This window comes from Salvelinus sp. IW2-2015, linkage group LG19, assembly GCF_002910315.2.
Source record: "Salvelinus sp. IW2-2015 linkage group LG19, ASM291031v2, whole genome shotgun sequence".
In the NCBI taxonomy this organism is placed as follows: Eukaryota; Metazoa; Chordata; class Actinopteri; order Salmoniformes; family Salmonidae; genus Salvelinus; species Salvelinus sp. IW2-2015.
Window position 1 is genome coordinate 13,505,879 of NC_036859.1, and position 23,677 is coordinate 13,529,555.

The 23,677-nt window shown below is 42.4% G+C and overlaps 1 protein-coding gene across 1 annotated transcript in view; it reads right to left on the reverse strand.

Annotated features, from left to right (window-relative positions):
* Positions 1-23,677, reverse strand: part of LOC111978956 (arf-GAP with GTPase, ANK repeat and PH domain-containing protein 3-like) — a 231,378-nt gene that overhangs the window by 31,743 nt on the left and 175,958 nt on the right. Inside the window, exon 13 of the mRNA XM_024009205.2 lies at positions 17,348-17,509. Coding sequence (XP_023864973.1) covers positions 17,348-17,509 — 162 coding nt within the window. The remainder of the gene's footprint in view (positions 1-17,347; positions 17,510-23,677) is intronic.

Genomic DNA, 23,677 nt, shown 5'->3' on the forward strand with positions numbered 1-23,677 from the left:
ATTGGTGCGGCTGGCTTCCGGGTTAAGCGCACATTGTGTCAAGATGCAGTGCAGCTTGGCGGGGTTGGACGCATGGCTCTCGACCTTCACCTCTCCCAAGTCCGCATGGGAGTTGCAGCGATGGGACAAGACTAACTACCAATTTTTACTAGGATTACATTTCAGGAATTGTGAAAAACTGAGTTTAAATGTATTTGGCTAAGGTGTATGTAAACTTCCGACTTCAACTGTATGTAATGATTTGTACCAAATACAATGCTCTTAGTTTTAGAGATGTTCAGGACCAGTTTATTATTGTTCATCCATTCCAAAAGAGACCAACTCTTTGTTAAGGGTTTCAGTGACTTAATTAGCTGTGGCTGCTGACGCGTACATGGACACACATGCTTTGTTTAATGCCAGTGGCAGGTCATTGGTAAAATTAGAAAAGAGTAGAGGGCCTAGAGAGCTGCCCTGCGGTACACCACACTTTACATGTTTGACATTAGAGAATCTTCCATTAAAGAAAACCCTCTGAGTTCTATTAGATAGATAGCTCTGAGGTTGAAAAGACATAACAGATACGTTTTCTCAACAACAGGTTATGGTCAATAATATCAAAGGCTGCACTGAAATCTAACACTACAGCTCCCCCAATCTTCTTATTGTCAATTTATTTAAACCAATCATCAGTCATTTGTGTCAGTGCAGTACATAGTACATATTGCGTGCCCTTCTCTATAAGCATGCTGAAAGTTTCTTGTTAATTTATTTACAGAGAAATAGCATTGGATTTGGGCAAACACCAATTTTTTTACAACAGTTTGCTAAGAGCTGGTGGCAAGCTGATAGGTCTTCTGATAGAACCAGTAAAGGTTGCTTTACCACTCTTGGGTAGCGGAATGACTTTGGCTTCCCCACAGGCCTGAGGACAAAGATTTTCCTCTAGGCTCATATTAAAGACATGACATAAAGGACTGGCTATAGAGTCAGCTACCATCCTCAGTAGCGTTCCATCGAAATTGTCAATGCCAGGAGATTTGTCATTATTGATAACAAAAACATTTCCACCTCTCCCACACAAACTTTACAAAATTCTAACTTACAATGCTTTCTTTCATTAAGAATAATTAGCAACATCAAATTATTTTGTGATGAATAAGCCATCTGAGTCTATGAAAGACGGAGTTGAATTTGTCATTTTGCCCATAATTTAATTTAAACGTTTTTTGATCTTGGCTTCATAATACAGATTCTTCTTCTTTTTGTTGAGTTTAGTCACATTATTTCTCAATTTTCAGTAAGTCAGCCAGTCTGATGTGCAGACAGATGTATTAGCCACTCCCTTTGCCCCATCTCTTTCAACCCTAAAGTTTTTCAATTCCTCATCAATTAATGGAGCCTTAACAGTTCTAACAGTCAGTTTCTTAACAGGTACAGGTTAATCAATAAATTCATCAAGTGTAGTGTTTGGATGCTCCTTATTAATCACATCAGACTAACAAATATTTTTTAACAACCACGACTCACAGCAAAATATTTTGTTTGATCTTTTATACACTATTTTAGGCCCAGCTTTTGGAACTTTGGCTTTCTTGGATATAGCCACTATATTGTTATCACTGCATCCAATGGGTACGGATACAGCTTTAGAAGAAAGTTCTAGAGTATTAGTAAAAATCTGACAAATACATGTGATTGATCTTGTCCTGTAGTGTTTGTAAACACCCTGGTAGGTTGATTAATAACCTGAACCAGATTACAGGCACTGGTTACAGTGAGAAGCTTCCTCTTGAGCAGACAGCTTGATGAAAACCAGTCAATATTCAGGTCCCCAAGAAAGTAGACCTCTCTGTTTACATCACATACATTTCAAACATTTCATACATCAAGCATTTCACACATATTATTTAGATACTGACTGTTATCACTTGGTGGCCTACAGCAACACCCCAAAAGAAAAGGCTTTAGATGTGCCAGGTAAACCTGCAACCACAACACTTCAATAACACTTGACATAAAATCTTCTCTAAACATTACACGGATATGACTTTTTTCCCCTTAAMCCGACCTAGTCATGATTGCGGTAAAGTTTGTTACTGGGCTGTTACCAGAGTGTATATATATATATATATATATGGCTCTGGTTGTTCCCATCCATCTGGCAGTTCTAAACTTTGCTAGGCATGTCACTTCACCCATCTCCTTGCATAGCCCACCACATGCACTGTTTTCATAACCACAAAGAATTACTATGGAAATAAACATCACTGAATGACGAAAATATTATAATAAAGTAGGCTAATGCAATTGAAGGCATCAAATTGTTGCTTACTGAAACTCCAAAAGTCATCTAATTGTTCTAATCCATTTGAAGCATTAGCCTACCTGCTGTTTCAGCACGGATTCACACTGCTTTGAGACAATGTCAGATTTTCCTTTTTACTGAATCGCTGTTTGAATATTGGTTAGGCTACAACTAGGCTGAATAAATCTTAGCTAAATTGAGGTGAGCGCTGCTTCTGATCATCTTGTCTAGTTGGCTCATTTATAAGCACTGATGAGAACATTTTGCTACAATATTATGTAGCTTAACAAGTGGAATCTTTTGCTCTTTACTCACAGATGCTTAGTAGCCTAGGCCTATTACTGGCCAACAGCCTGCGACTTGTCTTAATCAATCAATGTGATTTTGTTTCACTGAATCTCTGTCCGTATATTTGGTTAATTCTCTGGCTGGGCAAATAAGTGGAGGTGGTATAGCTCAACTATTCGTTTGCTACTGATCATAAACATTTGGCATGCAATAATGTAGCCCAAATAAAGTGGAGGCCTATTATTTTGCTCGATTGAGTATAGGCAAGTCCCCGCGGTGAAATATGAACACAAGACTCACATGCTTTTAAAAACAGGATTGCTATTATTTCCTATCAGTACTATGATGAAGATACTCTCAATGTAAGACCCTATGCCTGCTCCCTAACAAAGCGGAGTGAGGGTAGGAAAGAGATGAAACGTGGATTCTGTTCCAAAATAGTTGTGTGGGGAAAATATTATTTGTATTTTATTCTTATTCCATTGTAATCTTAGCCTACAAAAACATATATTTGTGTTGACTGTGATCAGGGTAATTGTGTTTTGTCTTTTTAATGAACAAAATAACTATTGATTTCCTGTGCATTGCGCAGCCATGTAGCCTATAGGCTGCACAGACCAGTAACATAATTTAAACTAAAAATATGCTGTTCTATTCGATTGAAAATACATTTTATTAGATGTATAATGTTTCTTAGGACCTGCCTAAACAAATTAATAATGCATTTCTCTGTGATGGTGTATATTCAAAGGATTTATTAAAATAGACATCCACCCACATCGGCCCACATTTACACCCACTCCTAAACTTGCCGGCATGTGCATGGGCGGTATAATAGGCTTATCCCACCCATCATATCCGTTCCCTCTCTGAATCGTGGCATTGAACGCTTTAGCAGGATTCTTTCTCTTCACAACTGGCTACTTGATTATTGCAGCTCAATGTTGACAATTTCGATACCTTTTGGAAACAAAACACGTTTTATAAGGAAGATGGTATCCACCCAAATCATTTGCATTCCTGGATCCTTTCACAACATTATAAGGCTGCATTGAGACAATGACTTATCAATGACCCAAGCCCAGCTCAGTTAATACCTACCATTGTGATGAGTTGTCATAATGCTTCAGCAAATGTACATTATCCCAGGGGCGTTGGTAGACATACTGTAAGTAACCTAATTTATGTCCCTCTAACTGCCCTGAATGCCTCTGCTGATCCAGCTAGTGTATGCAGTAATCATGTGTCTATCGAACCTTTATTTAACTAGGCAAGTCAGTTAAGAACAAATTCTTATTTACAATGACGGCCTAGGAACAGTGGGTTAACTGCCTTGTTCAAGGGCAGAACGACAGATTTTTACCTTGTCAGCTCGGGGATTTGATCTAGCAATCTTTCGGTTACTGGCCCAACGCTCTAACCACTAGGCTACCTGCTGCCCCTATGAACCAGATATATACTGTTAGTACTGAGGCGGTGTGCCCTAATAGGAAGCCCGCTCTGTGTAGCTCACCCTGCACTAACATAAAAGACATGAGCATACCTACTTCTGCTAAGCTTCCCAGTAAAGCAATGAAAACAAGTAAGCATCCCAGAAAAGTGCTCAAAATAGCCCACGGTAACATACAGTACCAGTCAAAAGTTAGGACACACCTACTCATTCAAGGGTTTTTCTTTATTTTTACTATTTTCTATATTGTAGAATAATAGTGAACAGATCAAAACTATGAAATAACACATATGGAATCATGTAGTAACTACATTTTTTTTTAAACAAATCAAAATATATTTGAGATTTTTCGAAGTAGCCACCCTTTGCCTTGATGACAGCTTTGCACACTCTTGGCATTCTCTCAACCAGCTTCACCTGGAATGCCCACATATGCTGAGCACTTGTTGGCTGCTTTTCCTTCACTCTGCGGTCCAACTCATCCCAAACCATCTAAATTTGGTTGAGGTTGGGTGATTGTGGAGGCCAGGTCATCTGATGCAGCACTCCATCACTCTCTTTCCTGGTCAAATAACCCTTACACAGCCTGGAGGTGTGTTGGGTCATTGTCAATGTCCCGTGGGTTGATGAGGAATTGAAAAATTGTATGGTTGAGATGGATGAGGCAAAAGGAATGGCACATACGTCTGGCAGCACAACTGATTGGCAAACATATTGCAAATTGAGAAATCATGTGACTAAACTGAATAATAAGAATAAGAAAATACAATATGAAACAAAGATAAATAACAAAGAATGATACTAAAAGCATTGGAGCACCTTAAATGAGATTTGGGGGAAAAAAGGCAAACTCAGCTCATTGAATCATTCATCACAAATCCGACTGATATTGCCAACTACTTTAATATTTTTTCATTGGCAAGATTAGCAAACTTAGTCATGACATGCCAGCAACAAAAGCTGACACTACACATCCAAGTATATCTGACCGAACTATAAAAGACAAGCATTGTAACTTTGAATTCTGTAAAGTAAGTGTGGAAGAGGTGAATGGAATGGAAAATTACTAAGGATAATAGCAGACGATATTGCCACTCCTATTTGCCATATATTCAATTTAAGCTTACTAGAAAGTTTGTGCCTCCAGGCTTGGAAGGAAGCAAAAGTCATTCCTCTACCTAAGAATAGTAAAGCCCCCTTTACTGGCTCAGCCGACCAATCAGCCTGTTACCAACACCTAGTAAACTTTTGGAAAAAATTGTGTTTGACCAGATACAATGCTATTTTACAGTAAACAAATTGACAACAGCATTTCAGCACACTTATAGGGAAGGACATTCAACAAGCACAGCACTTACACAAATGACTGATGATTGGCTGAGAGAAATTGATGATAAAAAGATTGTGGGGGCTGTTTTGTTAGACTTCAGTGCAGCTTTTGACATTATCGATCATAGTCTGCTGCTGGAAAAATGTATGTTGTATGTGTTATGGCTTTACACCCCCTGCTATATTGTGGATAAAGAGTTAACTGTCAAACAGAACACAGAGGGTGTTCTTTAAAGGAAGCCTCTCAAACATAATCCAGGTAGAATCAGTAATTCCCCAGGGCAGCTGTCTAGGCCCCTTACTTTTTTCAATCTGTACTAACAACATACCATTGGCTTTGAGTAAAGCCAGTGTGTCTATGTATGTGGATGACTCAAAACTATACACGTCAGCTATTACAGCAACTGAAATGACTGAAACACTTAAAGAGCTGCAGTTAGTTTCAGAGCGGGTGGCAAGGAATAAGTTAGTCCTAAATATATATAAAACTAAAAGCATTGTATTTGGGAGAAATCACTCACTAAATCCTAAACCTCAACTAAATCTTGTAATAAATAATGTGGAAATTGAGCAAGTTGAGGTGACTAAACTGCTTGGAGTAACCCTGGATTGTAAACTGTGATGGTCAAAACATTTTGATACAACAGTAGCTAAGATGGGGAGAAGTCTGTCCACAAAAATGTGCTGCTCTACCTTCTTAACAGCCCTCTTAACAAGGCAGGTCCTACAGCCCCTTGTTTTGTCGCACATGGACTACTGTTCAGTCAGGTGTCACAAAAAGGGACTTAGCTCAGAACACAGAGAGCAAACATTAATAATATGCATGTCAATCTCTCCTGGCTCAAAGTGGAAGAGAGATTGACTTCATCACTACTTGTATTTGTGAGGTATTGACATGTTGAACTACTGGCACACAGCTCGGACACTCAAGCATACCCCACAAGACATGCCACAAGAGGTCTCTTCACAGTCCCCAAGTCCAGAACAGTATATGGGAGGCACACAGTACTACATAGAGCCATGACTACATGGAACTCTATTCCACATCAAGTAACTGATGCAAGCAGAAAAATTTGATTGAAAAAATATAAAAATACACATTATGGAACAGCAGGGACTGTGAAGCTACACAAACATAGGCACAAACACGTACATACACACACACACAAGATAACATACACACACGAACACATGTATTTTGCATTGTAGATATGTGGTAGTGGTGGAGTAGGGGCCTTAGGGCACACAGTGTGTTGTGAAATCTGTGAATGTATTGTAATGATTTTAAAATTGTATAACTGACGTAAATTTTGCTGGACCCCACGAAGAGTAGCTGCTGCCTTGGCAGATACATATACAAATGTGGTAAAAATGGGACTGTATGAATTGGGTTCTTAAAAATATTATTTCAACAGGTTTGATTCTTTTTACAGGCACACTACATGACCAAAAGTATGTGGACACCTGCTCGTTGAACATCTCATTCCAAGATCATTTCAAAATCAGGGCTCTGTGTAGGCCAGTCAAGTTCTTCCATACCCATCTCGACAAACCATTTCTGTATGGACCCCGCTTTGTGCACACGGAATTGTCATGCTGAAACAGGAAAGGGCCTTCCCCAAACTGTTGCCACAAACTTGGAAGCACAGAATTGTCTAAAATGTAAATTGTATGCTGTAGCGTTAAGATTTCCCTTCACTGGAACTAAGGGCTCTAACCCAAACCCTGAAAAACATCCCCAGACCATTATTCCTCATCCACCAAACTTTACAGTTGGCACTATGCATTGGGGCAGGTAGCAGTCTCCTGGCATCCGCCAAACCCGGATTCGTCCGTCGGACTGCCAGATGGTGAAGCGTGATTCATCACTCCAGAGAATGCGTTTTCACTGCTCCAGAGTCCAATGGCTGCGAGCTTTATACCACTCCGGCCGACGCTTGGCATTGCGCATGGTGATCTTAGGCTTGTGTGCAGCTGCTCGGCCATGGAAACACATTTCTTGAAGCTCCCGACGAACTGTTATTGTGCTGACGTTGCTTCCAGAGGTAGTTTGGAACTCGGTAGTGAGTGTTGCAACAGAGGACAGATGATTTGTACATGCTTGCTTCAGCACTCAGCGGTCCCGTTCTGTGAGCTTGTACAACCTACCACTTCGCGGCTGAGCCGTTGTTGCTCCTAGATGTTTCCACTTAACAATAACAGCACTTACAGTTGACTGGGGAAGCTCCAGTAGGGCAGAAATTTGACGAACTGACTTGTTGGAAAGGTGGTATCCTATGACGGTGCCATGTTGAAAGTCACTGAGCTCTTCAGTAAGGCAATTCTACTGCCAATGTTTGTCTATAGAGATTGCATGGCTGTGTGCTCGATTATATACACCTGTCAGCAACGGGTGTGGCTGAAATAGCCGAATCCACTAATTTGAAGGGTTGTCCACATACTCTTGTATACATAGTGTATCATACCGTAAAGTCAGTGGTGGAAAAAGTACCCAATTGTCATACTTGATTAAAAGTAAAGATACCTTAATAGAAAATGACTCAAGTAAAAGTGAAATTCACCCAGTAAAAACTCCTTGAGTAAAAGTCTAAAAGTATTTGGTATCAAAAGTAAATGTAATTGCAAAAGTATAAATCATTTCAAATTGCTTATATTAAGCAAACCAGACAGCACAGTTGTCTTGTAAAAAGAGCGTGCCCCTGGCTACACTCCAATATTCAAACATAATTTACAAACTAATTTCCAGTTAATGAGTCCTCCAGATCAGAGGCAGTAGGGATGACCAGGGATGTTCTCTTGATAAGTGAGTGAATTGGACCATTTTCCTCTCCTGCTAAGCATTCAAAATGTAAATAAGTACTTTTGGGTGTCAGGGAAAATGTATGGAGTACAAAGTACAGATACCCAAAATACGACTTAAGTAGTACTTTCAAGTATTTTTACTTAAGTACTTTACACCACTGCATAAAGTCTGTCTGTAAAGGGTATAGGTCTTTAGGTGGCTTTTATTTTTCCATGTTTTTTACCCACTACTCCTTTAAGATATACAAACAAGCTTGGTTAATTATGCAGGCATGGTAAATTAGTGGGATTTGGGTCTGTGCATGAAAAGGATAATAAGTCTATACATCCGTTCCCAGAACCAAAAGTAAGTAGTTGGTTCTGGCTGTGGGGATTGTAGCAATCCCAATGCTCTAGTGGAGGGTCTCCTCTTCAGGGGGAAAGCTATAATCCAATTAGCTCGACACCAACTTCAATTATCTGATCTAGTTTGAGATATCGACTACAGGTAACAGAATCAATAAAGACCTCAGAGCTTCTTATTTAAACATACAGTACAGTTAAGGAGTGTTTACATATGGAGGTCTGGGTTTGAGTAATGTTACAATGACTCTCAAAGGCTAAGACTAACATGATGTGATGCTTAGTTGGTGTCCTATTGAGTTCCTTCTGGTGTTAGAAGGTCCTATTATCCTATCAAAAATCATTTGTTAAGAAAACTGAACAAACTATAAAAAATATATGATTGAATAAAGAAATTCAGACATTCAGTCAGTTTTATACAAGTATTGTACTTTAAAGAGTGCCTCTTTCTCCTCAACTGTCCCATAATTGTTCATTTAAAAAAAGCATGGCATTTCGATTTGCAGCCTAGTTTTCCTCAGAGTCCAATGACGTTACACTTCTGCACTCAGCTTCTAAAAATCTGAACAAAGCTAATTATTTAGTTGACTGGCAATAAACTGGAGGCATTAAAACACGTTCATTACTGAGATTAAGAAATCAACAAATCGACGATTTCTTAAACGGTTGAGGATACAAATCTAGCTCTTCATGCGCGGAACAGAACAGTACAGGTAAGACATGAGCACTAAAAAGGCCAAACCATCAGACAAAAAAACAGATAGTAGAACAGGCAAATCCCCTAAGACCCATTGACTTGAATGGACATATCCGTTCAAGTAATTATATTTCTGCGGTAGTATCATAGTATCATGGAGGCAACAGAAGTATTATGATATGCTTATACAGTATGTTAATGTTGCTTTTTAATGCAAGACCTGTCACAGCCTCACTGGAGAGGTAATTCCATTCTGTGTGAAGCAAAGTTATTTCGTTCCATCTAAGCATGACGATTAAGGTCAAAATGTCCTCCTCCAAGACGATAAATACCAGGCGTGAACAATACAATGAGGTATTACGGCTGCTATTTCAGAGGCAGCTGCTGCCATGATGATGACTGAGACAGCTAGCGCTAGGATCATTAGCACTCCCGATGTTCCCCAATGGGTACAGTTAGCCCACGGCTAACAGAGGAACGAATGGGGAGTTCAGTCACACATTAACACCAGCAATCAGCATTAACCCCGTGATCTGACAATATTTATCCAGCAGCTACACAATCAACAAGTCCTTTCCAATTAGATGTGGCCAGGGCAGTGGGCGGACGTGGAGCAACATAATATGAATCCAATAGGAGGGAACAACTGTTACTGTGGAGAATCAAGAGGCAGATACGATGATTTTCCTTAATTAACATGACCACTATAAAAAAGAAATGATAGCCTAATGGCTGTGGTGACGTGGAGTCAAGCAAAGAGCGAAGGCATCTTCTCCTACAGTCTACAGCATACACGTAACTCCCCAAATAATGGAAACACTTATGTAAATGAGGGATACAAAGTATATTGAAAGCAGGTGCATTTACACAGGTGTAGTTCCTGAGTTAAAAAAGCAATTAACATCCCATCTTGCGTAGGGTCATGTATAAAAATCTTGGGCAGGCCATTTTTTTGGCCACTATTTGGATGACAATGCCCCCATCATCAGGGAACGAGTAGTTACTGAATGGTTTGATGTGTGTGAAAAAGTTTCAAAGCATATGCCATGGCCGTCTCACGCACCAGATCTCAGCACAATTGAACACTTATTGGAGACTCTGGAGTGGTGCCTGAGACCGCGTTTTTCACCACCATCAACAAAACACAAAATTATGGAATTTCTCGTGGAAGAATTGAAGCGGTTCTGGCTCGTAGTGGGCCCAACACCATAAGACACTTCATGTCGGTGTTTCCTTTATTTTGGCAGTTACCGGTATGTTCTCCTGTCCACCGTTTACCATGCATCATAAAACTGTTAAGAGGGCTTTTAAGTTAGAGTCATGATTCCTCAGCCGTTCATCAGACTGGATGTCTCAACAACAACTACATAACATTTATAAATAATATAAACTGCAGATTTGGTAAATCAAGAAATTACCAAATTGGTATCTTTGCAGATCAATGAAGAGGATCAGACATCTGAGCATAGATATTTAGAGATCATTGGTACAGGTTTGACACAGAGCTGTCTCTACTCTTAATGATCGTCCCTCCACTCCACAGCAGATGCTCCATGGGAGAAGTGAGGACCGGAGGACCAGATTAGCACCTCTGGGGTTTGGGCTGAGCCCAGCTGAGCTGTCTACGGCAGGCAGAGAGGCAGGGCCAGGGAGGGATCCTGCCTCACACTACCTCTCTCTGGAGAGATCGATTCAATGACCGCCTCAGCAAGGCCTCAAGGTGTGAGTGTATATGTGTGTGTGTGCAAGTGTGAAACTAGTGCGTGTGTGTATTTGGACAATATATAGTAGAGACTTTGAGGTGGTGGGGGCGACAAGTTATCCAAGGTGGGGTTTTGTATGTATGAGGTCTTGTGCTGGGTTGTGTATGTTGCACGCATCAGGCGGTCACTTAAAGAAGTGCTTTCTGTTCCTGTGAATTAACGAGCAGTTGGGAAGAACAGGCCAAGGCGGTGCCATCTGTAAATGTCACAGGCACTGCTTGCTCATTTTACACATCATTAAAGCCAATATTCCTAACCTGTATCAGAGCAATCAGGAGCAGGCCATTACTGAGACACACACGGGCCCCGGGGGAACCGCACCACACCAAAACGCAGAGCGAGAGGAGAATACTGACACACACATAGGCGCACATAAACAGACACGCACACAAGCCACAACCTAATAGCAAAACTACATTTAGCGATACGCGAAAAGAAAACACTGTCAATTACACAGCGTATCTGTGGGCAGTGTGTTGTGTACAGAGCCGCACAAATGAGAATCTTATTATTCCTTTCTCTGCGACGTGCATTGGGTGGCGTTTGGTTTGGAAAGCCGAGGAGCCATTACTGTAGCTGCTCTGGGCTCCAGGGACAGCTTTGCGAAATGAAACAGAGATGTACGGTATTGTCCGGGGAGGGAGTCAATGACAAAACAAAGTATTGAGATAAATACCCACTGTTAGCACAGGGCTGTTAAACCTCCATTTCCTAATCCTCTGCTGGACTCCAGAAGACATTAACACTGAACACACAGAGGTAGAGGAGTCTGGGTATTTATGTACTATACTGTATAACCTTAAACATACTGAGGTAGAGGGTGGGAGTGGAGGAGTCTGGGCATTATAGTATATAGTGTATACTTTATATATAACCCTTAACACACTGAGGTGGTGGAGGGAGTGGAGGATATTATTGAATGTACTTTATATCCTAACCTCACTGAGGTGGAGAGTTAGGGTTAGGGCTAAAGGATTAGGTGGGTTAGGGATTGTAAGTTTCCCGCTCTGGATGTTAAGACATATTTATATAAATAATAAGACGTGTTACTGGGTTACTGATAGTTGGCAGGGGATGGTTATTCTCTGTGAGATGATACAACCACATCAAGGTTTCTTCTGAACGCCCACTCTAAGAAGAGCAGGACATTTGCAATGAACATTTCTCACACCAACTCATTTTCAAACATCAAGTTATACATCTATCTCAAATTCACATGTAACTGAGACGACACAACATGTTAAGAAATAAAAGTAACTTTCGAAAAAACAATTAGAAAACAATTTTAAAACTATTAGAGACAAACTAAACACAAACAAACTAACAATTAAAACATTACTGCTGTGTCCTTGACAAGAGGTAACGTCCTCATCTACAGTGTAAAACTGTGAAGGATCTGAACCTCCTTTCCTTCTCTCCTCATTTCCTCCCATCTTTCTCCCTCCATCTCTGCTGCCACTCCCCACTGAACACGCTGAACCCCCCATTTCAAATAATGAACATTTGATACACTTTCCTTCCTTCTTTTAAAAGAGAAATACATTAATGAAGCTCCCCTCCCTGACAGTCTGCATTAATCAGAAGGGCCTCCCCCAGAACACAAGTCTTTATCGCCCATCGATTTTCCAGTGGGTTTTTTAGGCAGGTGGCATGCGAACGGTGTGCGAGTGGCGCGTACAGAGAGCCCCGATGCCAGGCGGCTGCTGAGAAGCACATTAAAGGGCTGTCAGTTGTCTCGCTATGCATCCTGCATCATTCTTTAAGCACATGAGAAGTTCATTACACTGCACACGGTTCTGACAGTGCACTAGGATATTAGGGGCTGTGTCCGTTGTGCACTTCCTCTGAGGAAAGCGTATAGTGGAAACGCAGCCGACACAGCAAAGAGAATTCACATTGCTGCCTCTGCATGTCACACCTATACAATACTGATTTGGAGATGTATACGTTGAAAGCTAGATGCCATTGGAACTGCTCTTGACTTACATAGGAACAACTCGACTTTCAATCAATTGACTCACAATGCAGAAATTACTTTCCTGACTAAAGTGGCCCAAAATGAACCCCACATTTCTTAGATGGATCTACGAGGTTCTGTGCTAACTTTGCCAGTCTGTCTCTTCTCTCTTCAATTGAAGGTTTGCATAGGGAACGGAATTAGGAAGTATGCCCTACTGTTATTTGTAGGGACCACACGTTTTTCAATGGAAAAACTCTGTGGAGCCAAATTGAAGTCTAATTAAGGTTCAGTGGTTTTCCTGGTCATGTCACATGGTCAGGAAAACTTCCCTGCCCTACTAATTTATATACATAACTGCCTGGCTAAGATATCTCCTTGGCTACAGCTCATGGTACAGACACACTGAGAAATCGGACTGCTGATAGGTATAGCACAGTAGGCCGTTCCTTCTCTTGCTATAGTAAAATGAGTCCATGCTGTGTACCGACTTGTTAACGACAAACCTGTCGTTTCTACGTGTAGAATCGCAATGCAATGAACTTGACAATTAGAGAGCACAAACCTCCACGTCAGGGAGCTGACAGAAGTGACAAGAAAGATTAAACAAATGGGCACTTTTCCCAGTGTAATCCACCACCTTTTCATCAGAATTGTTCTTACTAAAACAATATAGCTGCATGAAAATTTTATGGATCTACATCTTTTACATCTAGCTTTGTGCTTGAAAAAATATTTTTTTGTTAGGTTCAGTTTGATCATGTGCATGCTCATTAGTTAGTTAGCTAACGTTAGCTTGCTAACTGAGCCAGGCAGTCACACACACACTTCATATAGATGAATGGGGTGGTGAATGCAGCACAATGCACACAACATTAAATGCTTTACCAAGCTAGCTATCTAGCAAGATGCAGAAGATCCTTAAATTCAATCTCCATTATCCCATACTGCCAGTGCCAGTTTGCTTGCTAGCTAACGCTAGCTAAAACGGTTAGAATCGTCATCTAGCACAACATAGCTAACAGGCAGCTGCTTCAATCAAAAATGAATCCATTGTGATTATTATTATAATGTTGCTAGCTTCGCTAGTTATCTAGTTGTGGCCATCTGGTTAGTATCAACAAGGGCTTACTACAAATTCTAGCTAGCTAGCAACATTAGTTAGCTACAGTAGGCACAAGCCAAACAACCTACTGCCACCTTGTGGCCTGGAGTATTTAAACGAAGCAAATCGGAGTTAAAACTGTTCTATGTGAATAACAAAAAGTTAACTGCCGACACTGGGCAGATGCGCAAAGTACCTTTTCGGCAGTCAGATGTCTCAGTGTGTCTGACCCTCTCAAGGCTCCCTCACACATCCTGTTCTTCCCATGTTGACAAAACTGATTGCTCACCTTAAAACGCTCATGCCCCTTTGATTTGTGATGCTTCACAACAACTAAAATTCAATTTTGGACTGTATTCCAGGGCTCTGATTGCCCTGTAAATGAGATAAACTGATAGCAATTTATTCAAGGATCCAACCTCTCCTTCCCTCCCTCCCTCTCTCCCCTTCATTCAAGAGACACAACCTGCATCCTACACTTGAGTGATTTCGATATTTAAGCAATATGTCTGTATTCCGGAAGCGTTCAGTAGAACAGACAAGCTGATGCTAATAGAAAATCTTAGAAGAGAAGGAGAGAGAGGTAAAAAAAAAGAAAGTAAGAAATAAACGTGCTTCTTTGACAGAGAACAAAACTTTCTAGATCCGCACGTTTCCATTGACACCACATGCTGAACAGCATTTACAGGTCTAAGTATGATCACTTATCCACATTTAGAGCAGAAAGTTCGTCATTTTAAAACACGTGGACACATTTCAATGATTCCAAGCTACTGTATATGGAACAGAACTAAAGGTTGGGACGGACGTTGAGACGGGCTAATGTCCACTAATGATTCCCTCAATGCAATGTGACGAGGTGAATCCACCCAGTTTCCCAAGTCCCTAATGATAGCCATCCCTCATTCAAGCCCCTAAGACCATTATTGGAGTGATTCTGATAGTGTTGGTCCATTAGGGTCTAAAATCTTGTTTGGTTTCTCTTTCAGGATGATACAGGGCATTGTGGGTAAGCTTACTTAGGAAAAAACACACTGAACAAAAATATGAAACGCAACATGCAACAATTTCAAAAGATTTTACTGAGTTACAGTTCATATAAGGAAATCAGTCAATTGAAATGAATTCATTAGGCCCTAATCTATGGATTTCACATCACTGGGAATACAGTTTAGCATTTGTATAGTCAGATACCTTAAAAAAAAGAAGGTAGGGCATGGATCAGAAAACGAGTTAGTACCTGGTGTGACCACCATTTGCCTCATGCAGCGCAACACATCTCCTTTGCATAGAAGCTGTTGACTGTGGCCTGTGGAACGTTGTCCCACTCCTCTTCAATGGCTGTGCGAAGTTGCTGGATATTGGCGGGAACTAGAACACGCTGTCGTACACGTCGATCCAGAGCATCCCAAACATGCTCAGTAGGTGACATGTCCGGTGAGTATGGAGGCCATGGAAGAACTGGTACATTTTCAGCTTCCAGGAATTGTGTACAGATCCTTACGACATGGGGCAGTGCATTATCATGCTGAAACATGAAGTGATGGATGAATGGCACGACAATGAGCCTCAACATCTCGTCATGGTATCTCTGTGCATTCAAATTGCCATCGATAAAATGCAATTGTGTTCATTGTCCGTACCTTATGCCTGCCCATACCATATGGAGCACTCTGTTCACAACCTTGACATCAGCAAACCGCTCGCCAACACAGCACAATACACGTGGTCTGTGGTTGTGTGGCCGATTGGACGTACTGCCAAATTCTATAAAACGACGTTGGAGGCGACTTATGGTAAAGAAATTAACATTAAATTATCTGGCAACAGCTCTGGTGGACATTCCTGCAGTCAGCATGCCAATTGCACCACCCCTTAAAACTTGAGACATCTGTGGCATTGTGTTGTGTGACAAATTTGCTAATTTTTGCGTGGCCTTTTACTGTCCCCAACACAAGGTGCACCTGTGTAATGATCATGCTCTTTAATCAGCTTCTTGATATGCCACACCTGTCTGGTGTATGGACTATATTGAACAAAGAGACATGCTCAGTAACAGGGATGTAAACAAATTTGTGCACAGCAGAATATATATATATATTTTTGTGCTTATGGAACATTTCGGGGATCTTTTATTTCAGTTCATGAGACATGGGACCAGCACTTTACATGTTGTGTTTATATTTTTGTTCAGTGTATATATAATTTTGAGTTGCACACCCCCAAGTTTGCTGGATGTCCTTTGGGTGGTGGACCATTCTTGATACACACGGGAAACTGTTGAGCGTGAAAAACCCAGTAGCATTGCAGTTCTTGGCACAAACCGGTGTACCTGGCACCTACTACCATGCCCCACTCAAAGGTACTTCAATATTTTGTCTTTCATTAACCTGTCTCCTCCCATTCATCTACTCTGATTGAAGTGGATTTAAGAAGTGACATCAATAAGGGATCATAGGTGATCATCTGGGTTCACCTGGTCAGTCTGTCATGGAAAGAGCAGGTGTTCTTAATGTTTTGTACTCTCAGTGTATGTTAAATACTTTCAAATCAATACAAAGCATTCCTCTCTACTCCTACGGAAAAAAGGGGGTAAGAACGATCCAAGACAGGCCCAAATATCTGAGATAGAGAAGCACAATGACCACACTAACCTATCTTTGACATTGAAACTACTGTACCAACATATCAACAACAGTGCTGGTGATCCGCGCTTGAAACGTTGTGGTCAGTGGTCCCATTCAAACTGGAATGGGCGTGTGTCAGTGAAACCATTATAAAAGCGTAATGATTATAAATACTAAGCGTCATTAAGGAGGCGTCGGTGCCAATGCTGTTGCTATGCAGCGTATCAATCATGTTGATTGATCATCTCTGGCTCCAGTGACATCAGTTTTATGGCCTTAGAGATGGGACTGTGTTTTCACAATGCCATCCAATTAGAGCTGTCCATTCATCATCAGACTGGAGAATCATTATTAATTGGGCAGAGGGGTGGCTGCCACTCCCCTGCTGAGCTGAGGAGAGATCCACAGCTTCTGGAGCTCAGGGTGGTTGGTTCACACTATGGCTAAAGACTGGAGAACATTAGGGGCGACTATACATAGACATGCACTTCAATAAGGTATGCTAACCAGATGTACTAAGTTTGCACCTTTTTGTCAGGAAGCTTGCTGTTTCAGAATGTTTTAACTGGTTTTAGAATGTTTCTGTATTGTTGCAGACTGTTTCTGAGTCGTTTCAGAATGTTTTGACTAGTTTTAGATTGTTTTGACGAGTTTGCAGAACGAGTGTCTTCTAGAACTCCTAGCCTAACTTCTGGCTTACCTTCATTGCCTGTAGACGGCCCGTCTGGCTTGGTGATGCCCGTGCTCTTTTTCCGTCTGTGTTTCTTGCGGTTGGCGTGAGGTGAGGGGGGAGGCTCCAGCTTGGGACTGGTAGCACTGCCCACTCCAGAGCTGCAGGTTAGGGGCTCGCCCATCCCGTTGGCTGTGGAAAGACGTAGAAAATCACTGATCAGTAAGAGAAACCATAATCAACTATACTTTTGACAGGTTACGTACAAGATGTTTGATACTGTGTAAATAGACACACAGAAACATATTACATTTGGATTTCTAGAAGGGAAAGACGGAAGGCTATGATTCATGAGATATTGACTAGTGATGATGTACCATGTATTATAAGAAATACCAGAGTGTTAATTCCTACCAACCAAACGAACGCAAAGTGATCACAATGAAAAAGATGTCAACCCAGCACTCCGATACTAGCGGTCGAAAAGTATCTGTACTGCTGTGGCTTTAGAGCAGATGAAGGAAAGACAGACAGGTATGGGGGCAGGTCAGCTAACAAATGGTTAGTTAGGTTAGCCTCAGGCCAAGCTCTCTATATGACTGTCAGTGAGTGACAGGGGGCTAAGAGGCAGCTTAGTTTCTGGTAAGGTATTTTATAAATGTGATATTAACCTGCGCCACCGTTGGGCAGAGATGAGAGAGGGATAGAGGGCTGAAGGGATGGAGGGGGGTGTCAGCTTGCCATCTTTCTGGTTTCCTGACATTTGACATCACTTTCCCTCTTCTTTTCCCCCTCAGGATGCCATTATGAGTCCTCGGAGAGATGGGGGCCGGGGGCCTCAGGGGTCGGGGAGAGGGAGGGAGGCAGCGAGGGCCGGGGCCAGTCCATGAGCCCCATATTGCTCTCCTCCTACCACCCCGTGTGGAGAGCAGGCAGGATCCTCCATTGTCTACCATCAAAAGCTCATTGTAGTGTGGCAAACGCCATTCATTTTGCCTTCCCTCTTCCCTACGCACCTTCCCAGCCGCAGGGGAGGAGGGCGGTAGACAAGAGAGAAGGCGGCTTGGATCAGGGATTATTGCTGTTGTTGTTGCCAGTTGCACATACTCTAATGCCGCCACTGTCGCTGGTTGTGCCATTAGCCACTAGTGTACAACGTCAGACATTAGGCCTAATTTGGTCAATACCTTACGGGAGATGGGGCTGTGTTGGAGGGAGGAGAGGGATGTGGGATGGGCTCAGCAGGGGGTGAAGGATGTTAAAGTGGAGGATACTGGAGATCTTTAAAAGGCCTCAGGCGGCCAGGTTGGAGAGTGGGATACCAAATATAGGAACTAACACACTATTAGGCATACATATGTGCTTGGGATTCTTTTAGTTATCATTGATGTACATCAAAAAACGATGCATCATGTGTCTCCACCAATACATCCAGTATACCTGCAGTATACCTGCTAGTTGAATTATCAGAATAATATTTACATTTCGATTGTTCTTGATCTTATTTCACATAGATAATAGTCAAACGTGGACAAATTTCTAGAGGAAAGACACAAAAAACACCAAAAACAACAAAGACTGATTATTGATTATAGCACCTTAATAGATGCTGCTGGTTTAATAAAGTATATAGTGACTGACACTCAGTGCTGGCCTAGCCTACTATATCACCAGTCCTCTCCCTCGCTCTCCCCTCCTCTACTCACCGGGTGGTTTTGAATGGCAGAGGAGCCATACATGTAGCCGTGGCGTCTGTTTCAATTTCCCTGCTTCTCCCACAACAGCCCCCCTGAGACCAGTCATTAGCTGGGCGCAGACAGCTGGGGGCACAGGGGTCCACAGAGTACCCCCCTCCCTCCCTCCCTCCCCCTTTACCCCAGCGTCTGTCCCGCCAGCACAGCTCCGTATGGCAGCTCTGAGAGGAGAACGAAGGGGCCCCAACCCTCCAACCTTGTCCAACTCTGGATGATGACAGGCAGCATTTGTTTAATGTGGCTTGAGGTGAAAGGGGAGGCCTCCCCTCTGGGGGCCCCGTCGTGTCATAAATACTTCTAATTATCAATTTTTGCCCCCAATGTTGTGGAACATGACCCATGATCCGCTGCTCTGCCCTGCACCTGAAACATGGGTCATATTCATCAGGGCACACCGTAGCAAAACGTTTTGCGACGGAAAACAAATATGAGGTTGAAATACATTGCCGTTTGTCTTTGGCTCAGACTTTCCTGCCATTGACTCAATAGGTGAAATATGTTAATCTGTGAAGCTACATCCATTGGAGCCATATGATTACAAACTATTACAAAGCCATTGATAGTTGTGTGTAGACAAAATGCTATTACTCACTGATAAGAGCCTGTTAAACCACGCATACACATAAATGAGCAATGCCGTGACCCCACTCTCCGAGGGTCTCTCAGGGAGAGTTGTGACATGCAAAAAACGCATTTCCAATACACACATGCATATTAATACACACTTGTACATGTGTGAAATAGGACAAATATAATCACCCACCAAATTATTATTTTTATAGTGCAGAGTGAAAGTAAACGCACACATTGTAGTCTTCACATTTAGCTGCTTTAAAATGTAATCTAAAAAGGGACCTACTCCACATTTTAAAAGTGAAAGAATGTTATTGAATGTAACTTTTCACCTGGGCTTTGCTCCTTTCATATTTATTTTGATCCGGACAAACTCCCCAGTCCCTGCCGATGACAAGCACACCCATAACATGATGCTGCCCCCACGATACTTGATGGTACAAAGGGTTTCACTCTGTGTTGTGCTTTATTGGATTTGACCCAAACCTGTAGTTTTTAATTGAGGGCAAAAATGTATTTGCGGTGTTGTCTTGCAGTATTAAATCAACTTTTATTGGTTGTGTACACAGATGTGCAGAGATAAGCTAATGTTTCTAGCTCCAACAGTGCAGTAATATCTAGCAATACACACATATTCCAAAAAACAAACAAACTACAGTATAAAGAAATATCAATGAGCAATATCAGAACGAGTGAATGAGTATATGTATGTATGTATGTATGTATGTATGTATGTATATACAGTACCAGCCAAACGTTTGGACACACCTACTAATTCAAGGGTTTTTCTTTATTTTTAAAATTTTTCTGCATTGTAGAATAACACATATGGAATCATGTAGTAACCAAAAAAGTGTTAAACAAATCAAAATATATTTTAGATTGTAGATTCATCAAAGTAGCCACCCTTTGCCTTGATAACACTTTTGCACACTCTTGGCATTCTTTCATCCAGCTTCATGAGGAAGTTATCTGGAATGCATTTCAATTAACAGGTGTGCCTTCTTAAAAGTTACTTCGTGGAATTTCTTTCTTTCTTATTGCATTTGAGCCAATAAGTTGTGTTGTGACAAGGTAGGGGGGTATACAGAAGATAGCCCTATTTGGTAAAAGACCAAGTCCATATTATGACAAGAACAGCTCAAATAGGCAAAGAGAAATGACAGTAAATCATTACTTTAAGACATGAAGGTCAGTCATTATGGAAAATTTCAAGAACTTTGAAAGTTTCTTCAAGCGCAGTCGCAAAAACCATCAAGAGCTATGATGAAACTGACTCTCATGAGGATCGCCACAGGAAAGGAAGACCCAGAGTTACCTCTGCTGCTACCAGCCTCAGAAATTGACAATTAACTGCACCTCAGATTACCAGCCCAAATAAATGCTTCACAAAGTTCAAGTAACTGACACATCTCAACATCAACTGTTCAGAGGAGACTGCGTGAATCAGGCCTTCATGGTCGAATTGCTGCAAAGAAACCACTACTGAAGGACACCAATAAGAAGAAGAGACTTGCTTGGGCCAAGAAACACGAGCAATGGACTTTAGACCGGTGCAAATCTGTCCTTTGGTCGGATGAATCCAAATTTGAGATTTTTGGTTCCAACCGCCATGTCTTTGTGAGGCGCAGAGTAGGTGAACGGATGATCACCGCATGTGTGGTTTCCACCGTGAAGCATGGAGGAGGAGGTGTGATGGTGTGGGGGTGCTTTAGCATTCTTCAGCGATATGACATCCCATGTTGTTTGCTCTTAGTGGGACAATCATTTATTTTTCAACAGGACAATGACCCAAAGCACTCCTCCAGGCTGTGTAAGGTCTATTTTACCAAGAAGGAGAGTGATGGAGTGCTGCATCAGATGACCTGGACTCTACAATCACCCAAACTCAACTCAATTGCAATGGCTTGGGATGAGATGGACCGCAGAGTGAAGGAAAAGCAGCCAACAAGTGCTCAGCATATGTGGGAACTCCTTCAAGACTGTTGGAAAAGCATTCCAGGTGACTAACTCCTGAAGCTGGTTGAAAGAATGCCAAGAGTGTGCAAAGCTCAAATTCAAGGCAAAGGGTGGCTACTTGGATGAATCTAAAATAGATTTCAATTTGTTTAATACTTTTATGGTTACTACATGATTACATATGTGTTATTTCATAGTTTTGATGTCTTCACTATTATTCTAATATGTATTAAATAGAAAAAATAAAGAAAAACCCTTGAATGAGTAGGTGTGTCCAAACTTTTGACTGGTACTGTATATACACACCATAAAATGCATTCGGAAAGCATTCAGATCCATTGACTTTTTCCACATTTTGTTACGTTACAGCCTTATTCTAAGATAGATTAAATAGTGTATTTTTCCTCATCAATCTACACACAATACCCCATAACGACAACCTTTTTGAAAAATAATGACTTTTTGCAAATGTATTAAAAGTAAATAACAGAAATATCTTATTTACATAAGTATTCAGACCCTTTACTATGACCTTTTACGATCATCCTTGAGATGTTTCTACAACTTGATTGGAGTCAAATTAAATTGTTGGACATGATTTGGAAAGGCACACATCTGTCTATATGAAGATCCACAGTTGACACGAGCAATGGACATTAGACCGGTGGAAATCCTTTGGTCTGAGGAGTCCAAATTTGAGATTTTTGGTTCCAACCGCTGTGTCATTGTGAGACGCAGAGTAGGTGAACGTTCCCACAGTTGTCTGTCACGGCCGTCGTCGGAAGGAGACCAAGGTGCAGCGTGGTGAGCGTACATTTTCCTTTTATTTAAAATGTCGCCAACAAGAAACAAAGAAACGACCGTGAAGCTTAACAGGGCTATAGTGCCACTAACAAAGATAACTACCCACAAACACCAAAGGAAAAAAAGGCTGCCTAAGTATGATTCCCAATCAGAGACAACGATAGACAGCTGTCCCTGATTGAGAACCATACCCGGCCAAAACATAGAAATACAAAACATAGAAATAAAGAAACTAGAATGCCCACCCTAGTCACACCCTGGCCTAACCAAAATAGAGAATAAAATCCTCTCTATGGCCAGGGCGTGACAGTACCCCCCCCCCCCCCCCCCCCCAAAGGTGCGGACTCCGGCCGCAAAACCTGACTCTATAGGGGAGGGTCCGGGTGGGCATCTATTCACGGCGGCGGCTCCGGTGCGGGACGTAGACCCCGCTCCACCTCTGGCTCCCCCCACTTTGGTGGAGCCTCTGGTGCGGGGACCCTCGTCGCCGACCCTAGACTGGGGACCCTCGCCGCAGGCCCCGGACTGGGATCCCTCGCCGCAGGCCCCGGACTGGGGAGCCTCGCCGCAGGCCCCGGACTGGGGACCATCGCCGGAGGCTCCGGACTGGGGACCGTCACCGGAGGCTCCGGACTGGAGACCGTCGTTGGAGGCTCCGGACTGGCCCGTGGAGCAGGCACAGGATGAACCGGGCTGTGGGGGAGCACTGGAGATCTGGTGCTTCTCCTTGTCACCACTCCTCCAGGCTGAATGCCCACTTTGGCCCGGCACCTCCAGAGCGCAGGCACAGGTCGAACCGGGCTGTGGGGGAGCACTGGAGATCTGGTGCTTAGACCTTGCACCGCTCCTCTTGGCTGAATGCCCACTTTAGCCCGGCACGTACAGAGCGCAGGCATAGGACAAATTGGGCTGTCACAGCGCACCGGAGACACAGTGCGCAGAGCTGGCGAAGGACTCACCGGGCTGTGGAGGTGCACTGGAGGTCTGGAGCGTAGAGCTGGCACAAGACGTGCAAGGCTGGGGAGGCGCACAGGAGGCCTGGTGCGTGGGGCTGGCACAGTCTTCACCAGACGGATAGCACGCACCTCAGGACGAGAATGGAGAGCTGACTCAGGTGACATTAACCTGAGGACACGCTCCGTAGGGCGAATGTCATGCCTCATGCACCAACACAGCAGCTCTCTCCTAACTCTCTCCTCCAATCTCACCAGCAACTCCTTAACTGTCTCTGCTTCACTCCCCTCCAAGTTCACCTTCTTCTCCCCGACTG